Raw genomic sequence first — 6,600 nt, 5'->3', positions numbered from 1 at the left:
TGTCCAGTTGGCACCAATATAAATTTGGTTGTAACACACATCACATTTGTCGTGTTTAAAATGAAGCATACTGTCATTTCCGGTATATTAAAAAAAAACAGGTTTTATTTTTCGACTGCATACTTAACTTTAGATCTTTTGTCAACTATTCATGTGCCAATAAAGTGCAATAAAAATGTGAAAATATTGAGAAAATATTGATTAAACAGGTTTTTTTTTTGTTTTACACATGCGCGGAAACTCACTGGAGGCACTGCCGAATTAGTTTTGCTGTCGTTTGAATTAGGCGCAGAAATATCATAGTGTCATGCTAGGGGCGGTCAGGCAATTTTGGTCGGTTATTACATGTACTGTGCAAGATTTAGTCTTGATTCATCGGAATGTACATGTTGCCGATTCTTATAACAAAAGACTTTTAGCAAAGATAGGAGGCCACGTACGGACTAACTACCAGTCAGTCTCTCACTGTTGAATAGTGAAGGAAATAAAGAATAAAACAGAAACATATTGTATATCAAGGCATTTAATAGGTTTTCAAATGTACATTTCTCAGAAAAAATGAAATAGTTCTAAGAAACAAAATATCAACATGATAGCATCTTCAGTTATTCACATAACTGTTAAATTTTAATTTTACTCAAACTATGTAATAAAATTATGCAAAAGCTAATAACGATAGATATTTAATTTAAAGGATTAATGTAAGTTCTGCTCGTTGCCGTCGGTTATTCTATAATAAACAGGGTGTTTGAATGATTATTTTGTATCTCTTACCGACGTCTGCTGTGAAGTTGCTGACATTCATTTTCAATATTATCATCTGTATTTTGATCACAGTACAATTTGAAGAATGTATACATAATCAATTAATATACACAATTCATGTAAATGTACGATTCTAGGAAATTATACACCATCAAACATAAACGAGGAAATAAATGTTACATTTTGGTAATAAAATCATATTTAAATCTATGAACAAAACATAACAAAATGGAAAATACAGTGTGACACACAAGGCGTTGTTGGATAGATTCTTGACACATTCAGTTCCTACAGGTATGAAACAAAATGTATTTAGAAAATAAATGCTACATTAATATCTTTTTATCCATCGGCGGCATCACTTACGTACCATTGATAGGTTCAAACTATCCAATCTTGTCTAATAGATGTTTTTACACAAGTTATCGGTTGCTATGCTAAGCCGGGGATGTTTTGATTTTAACGCGCATGCGCTCTTTACGTGTGGCAAAAGGACTCTCAACGATAAGGAAACCTATGTAAAATTATCGTTTTATTACGAATTGGATAATTTCAGTCAAGTAATTTATTATACAGTATACTTTGATTAAAGACCTGTATGTTAATTAATCATAGCTTACCTGAAAAGCCTGCTTTATTCTTATTTTCGTCAGAAAAGAACAAGCGTTTCCACACCTAATACCAATATAAAACTTGTTCCTTACATTTAAAATTTTCATATTTTTCATTATATCTTTTTTCCCACAACTTCAAATAGTTGTTATATATATTTTTCTCCGTCTTAAATGACATCTACATACTTTGGGGTCGCAGCTCCATGCCACTGAAGTTGCTGTTTTAAGTGATATACCCGAAATCATTGCGTAACTATTATGCAATTGACATGATAAAACATAGGTTAATCACCTGGATAATCAAGCCGTAACTTAATATCGTGCGTGTCTCCTAATTAGAGCGGACCATAAAATTTACCGAAGCAAATAAGACGGCTTTGATGTGATATTATATAAATACCATATGGCAGCGTGTGTGACATTGATATTGTCAACCCGAGGGCAGAATGTCACCCGAGGCGATAGCCGAGTGGTGACATTCTGCCGGTAATCAGTTGTGTACACACTGAATAGCGACGTCATTACAATATGACACTGTGTACAAGGGACGCAATCATATGGCTAAAAACCTGAAGCAGTTATTGCCCTTATATGACATTCAAAATATCAGCGCGGTCACATGACCTGGCAGTCACTTTCGCTTGGTCACGTGTCAGAAAGACTGAAAATGTTTCTGATAGTCAAAATATCTCCTTTTCGGGTAATGGGATTTTACCATTGTAGACAAAAGTGAGGTATAATAAACATTAATGCATTCGGTCATGAATGCACCCAGATTAATATATCACGTGGCGGAGCTGTTTGTGAATATAAAATAAATGAACATTTCACGTGACATCTAGTATTTAATAAATTGACAAGAATATACTATGGAACTTTAATGGACATTTCCTTTTAAAACGATAAAGTGTAGTAACAAAAAGTCTGAATTGGTAAGATATTAATCAAATCAAGGCCTATAACTACACACTGAAGGAAAATACCTGATATAAATCTCTATCTCTTTTTATTTCTATGTTAACATGCTGGATCATTTTCATATTGAAAATGTATCGCGCAAGAAGTCATTATCCGTGATTTAATAGAATAATTATGATAAACTTGAATTCCGCAAAGAATAGAACAGATAAAGAATGTAAGTGTAGAACACCCCTCCCCGCTACCCGCCCCCTCTCTATTAAATCTGACCGCTGCATTCACCATTCGAACCACTTTGATAATGTCAAATAAAAACTTTCAAATCGAAGAAACAATTTAAACAAAAAATAAAAATTTTAAGATGATTATTTTTTATATTTGTTTCCTATTTTTATTTATTTATTTTTTATTTTCATTTTATTATTATTATTATTATTATTATTTGAATACTGAATGAATTGATCCCCGCTTGAGTATAATTGGATACAAAACCAAAGACTGAACTTTATTAATTGAACATTTTATTTTCAACTTCGACTTTTAATTATTACATTTCAAGTATCATGTAAGCTAATTGTGACACGTGGTAAGTTATGGGAGATCACGTTAGGAAATAAAACAAAATCTTTGTTATTACTCTATATAAATTCATGGAAAATATCATTTTTCTTAACCTAAATCTGTCGAGATCAAAATTGCCGAATGAATACTCCATTAATCCAAAAACATCAATGATAATGCAAATTAGTTAAAGCTGTGGGTTTGCAAAGATCTACATATATTTTCCTTTGTCTTTCGGTGGATATTTACTATAAAACAAACTCATTATTGATCGAATAGATCAAATACAATATATCTCTAACGTAATTTATATTGTGCAGTCATGTCTTTTTGACCTACGCAGAGTGCGCATGCGCGAAAATTGTTTCCCGTTGCTAAGCAAATAGCTTTGTGTAAAAAGGTCTATTGTTTCACTTTGTCCATTTTCTGTTCTGTAAGTGGTTATCATTGATACACCATTTCGTTTCGGGGAATTTGCATACTTGGAATGTCGGCAATACTTTTTGATCATTGCCAGTTTACTTTCACAAATATTGAACGCAACTCTTTGATATCCATGAACTAAAAAGCAGCCTATTTCTGTATTCTCAGCTAATGAAAGCAATCTGCAAGAAATATATGATATTCATATGTGTCAAAACAATGTAAGACAAACGTACAATGTTTAGATAAAATTTGAAAATTTACATGTGATATTAATATTATATATCAGAAAGATAATTACTAGAATGTAGAAAACTTAACAAGTATTACACGTACAGATTACCGTAAACATTATATGAGCCGTGCCATGAGAAAATCAACATAGTGGGTTTGCAACCAGCATGGATCCAGACCAGCCTGCGCATCCGCGCAGTCTGGTCAGGCTCCATGCTGTTCGCTTTTAAAGCCTATAGGAATTGGAGAAACTGTTAGCGAACAGCATGGATCCTGACCAGACTGCGCGGATGTGCAGGCTGGTCTGGATCCATGCTGGTCGCAAAGCCACTATGTTGGTTTTCTCATGGCACGGCTCTATGACAAATCAAGTAATAACAGCTTTCATTCATATCTATACATGCATGCAAGTCTTTCTTACACAAGTTAAATAGACAAACACATATGTTCACGTGCTCACTTATTATCCAAACTTAACATTCATTTGTACATTCCACAAAATAAAATAAAAATATTCCTCATGTTTAACACTTCAAAATTGCTCATTTCAAATATATTTCCCAATATAGTTACCTATTTACATCCCTTTTATAGTATATATCTACAGACCAATATTTTTCGTTATTTACATTAACAATGTTGTACTTTATCTACATATGTAATATGTATAGTATTCCGTTTGTCATTGGGTAGTTTATGAGACCGAGGTATTTTTTTAAAAGAAAGAATGAATATCATTCTAAACGAAATATGCAATATTTAAAACGAAGGGGTCTTATCTTTTTAAAACAATTCGGCGTAGTATGTATTCCGTGTTCAGAAGCTGTTTCTTTCCCCTTTTTACACATATTGTTTTAAAACAGATATTCGGCGATATATGACCATTTTGTGTCGATTCGCCGTAAAACCCAACTCACTCACTAAAACAGATATAATGATTTAAAATAGAGAAAGTAGAAACTCAACAGGCCACCCTACACGACAAAAATAGAAATGTTGCTGGATTAGTTGACTAAGCCTGTGCATGACCATAGTGAGCATGAATGCTATCGTCCATTACATCTAGCCCTGTGTTGAGCAGATCTCAATATTTGTACATGTTACATGTACAAAATTACAATTTAAAGACATCGGTTAGAATTGAACCAGACTTAGCAAGAAAACAATTGGCATACCATTTCTTTCAAGTATTCTAAGATGAATTTCGATTGCGTGTTCAGCAACAGGTTTTAAATATTAACTATATTTTTTACAACAAATTAAGACCATTGTCTATAAATAATGCGAAAAAGCAGTGCAGCTAAATTTCATTTATCTATCAAGACGATGCTCTTTCATTTTTTCAACAGTATTCAAAGGTGCCTGACATGTCCACAGACAGTATAAAAGGTGAACCATCGTCTGTTTTCAATACAATATAGCGGTGCTGCTAAATTTCTTTTATCAAGACGGTGCTCTTAGAATAAGTGGCATGCCAGACATGTCCAAACACGGTACAGAGTAACAATGATACACGAACAAATATCGTTTCAAAATGTCATCCAGTCGAAAAACTAATTTTCTAGATCATTAAAATGACTACAGTATTCCATGAAGCAGTTACATTTTCCTCTTTGTATCAATACATATCCTGATTTTTGAAAGAAACTTCAAAGTCCGTTTTGACATTGCCATACATTCTTGCTCTAAGTGACCTGTCGTATTTCAATCATGCGATTAACTTTTCTAAATTATGAATGTTAGTATGTTACATAGTGTCAATAAAAAGAAATAGAAAACATGTTAAAACATATATTGTACATATCATTTTAATTATAGTCAGTTGAGACGTAACTGTATTATCACTGTTGTGCAGTTTTACCTTGGAATTGTCAAGTATTGATCCCTCTGACGTATATCTGTACATGTATATTTAAATACACGCCTGTATAATACGTCTTAATACAGAAGAATGCCATAAAGAAATGGTCGACTTATCATGAGTATTGCAGATACAAATACAAATTTCAAATCTATATCACCGTCATATACTATGTCAAAACTCTTAAACATATCACTATGTAAACAAATAAAGTAAAAATGCTATTGTAAATATCAATTCGGAAAGCAGAACTTCCAATTGGACCGTACATTGGCGGCCGAACCGTCGTCTGGTACGGATTCTGGTTGCTCCTAGTAGGATACACTGTATTATAAAACGTGGTAGATGAGCGTTTTTGTTCGGTTGTATTTCGGTGCTTTGGAGTCGAGCGATGAAATACTGGAGGCGTCGTTGACAAAAGCTGGTCAATATACGGACATTTTGCTCGATTTATCGTCAGCGTCCTCTTTGGTTCTAAACTCCCCTCCCTTACTGCGTTAATAGCAACTTTGTTACAATTTGTAGCATCTAGAACATAAATTATTCCAGCTCTGTATTCATGGTCATCTTCATGCACGAACACCCAGCAAAGATACTCTTGGTGCACATGCACCGTGCGCGTAACTACTGCGTGTGTGTTTTCATCTTGCGGAAACACACCTAAGCAATGATAATCCTTCCGGTCAAGAGTTTTTCCGGATGTACAGTTGAAAGGCTGAGCAATAAATTTCTGTTGACTGTGCTTATTAGCGTCATATACAAAACAATATGTACATACATTCTCTTCTTGTATATACAATCGATTTTCCAACACACCTGGCCAATTTTGTAAATTGCAGTTTACCGAGAAATGATGTTTCATATCAACTAAAATTGTCGTTGGTTTTTCTTCTATACCCCTTCCAAACTTTTCTCTGTCTCTAGCACTTGGCTCAAACCTTTGATCAGCACATACATCCTCTTTAAGCGAGTCCCAATTGTTCACTGGCCAGCTGATACGGTTTCCAAGACGATACTCAAGTATGGACGAAGACACTTTCTTCCCTTCAAAGCACGCGTATCTAGGATAGCAGCCATTTGAGAATGTCTGAAGAAGCATCGTTTTGTTTTCAAAGTCATGGCCCTCTGATTCATGACACTGAAACTGGCCCGTACCACTTATATCAACATCATAGTAAGATATCCTCACCTCGTTCTGAAATGGATTGAATTCTTTGATCAGTT

The 6,600-nt window shown here is 34.0% G+C and overlaps 1 protein-coding gene across 4 annotated transcripts in view; it reads right to left on the bottom strand.

Moving 5' to 3' along the window:
• Positions 1-505: 505 nt before the first annotated feature.
• The window catches only part of LOC123533162 (uncharacterized), a 54,827-nt gene continuing 48,732 nt past the window's right edge, over positions 506-6,600 (bottom strand). For all 4 annotated transcript variants that reach the window (XM_053519355.1, XM_053519358.1, XM_053519359.1 and 1 more), the window contains exon 3: positions 506-6,571. In XM_053519355.1, the coding sequence (XP_053375330.1) occupies positions 5,546-6,571 (1,026 nt within the window). In that variant the 3' untranslated portion in view covers positions 506-5,545. The remainder of the gene's footprint in view (positions 6,572-6,600) is intronic.

This window comes from Mercenaria mercenaria, chromosome 12, assembly GCF_021730395.1.
Source record: "Mercenaria mercenaria strain notata chromosome 12, MADL_Memer_1, whole genome shotgun sequence".
NCBI classification, from domain to species: domain Eukaryota; kingdom Metazoa; phylum Mollusca; class Bivalvia; order Venerida; family Veneridae; genus Mercenaria; species Mercenaria mercenaria.
Note: the sequence above shows the minus strand (reverse complement) of the source record. Positions and strands in the feature narration are given on the sequence as shown.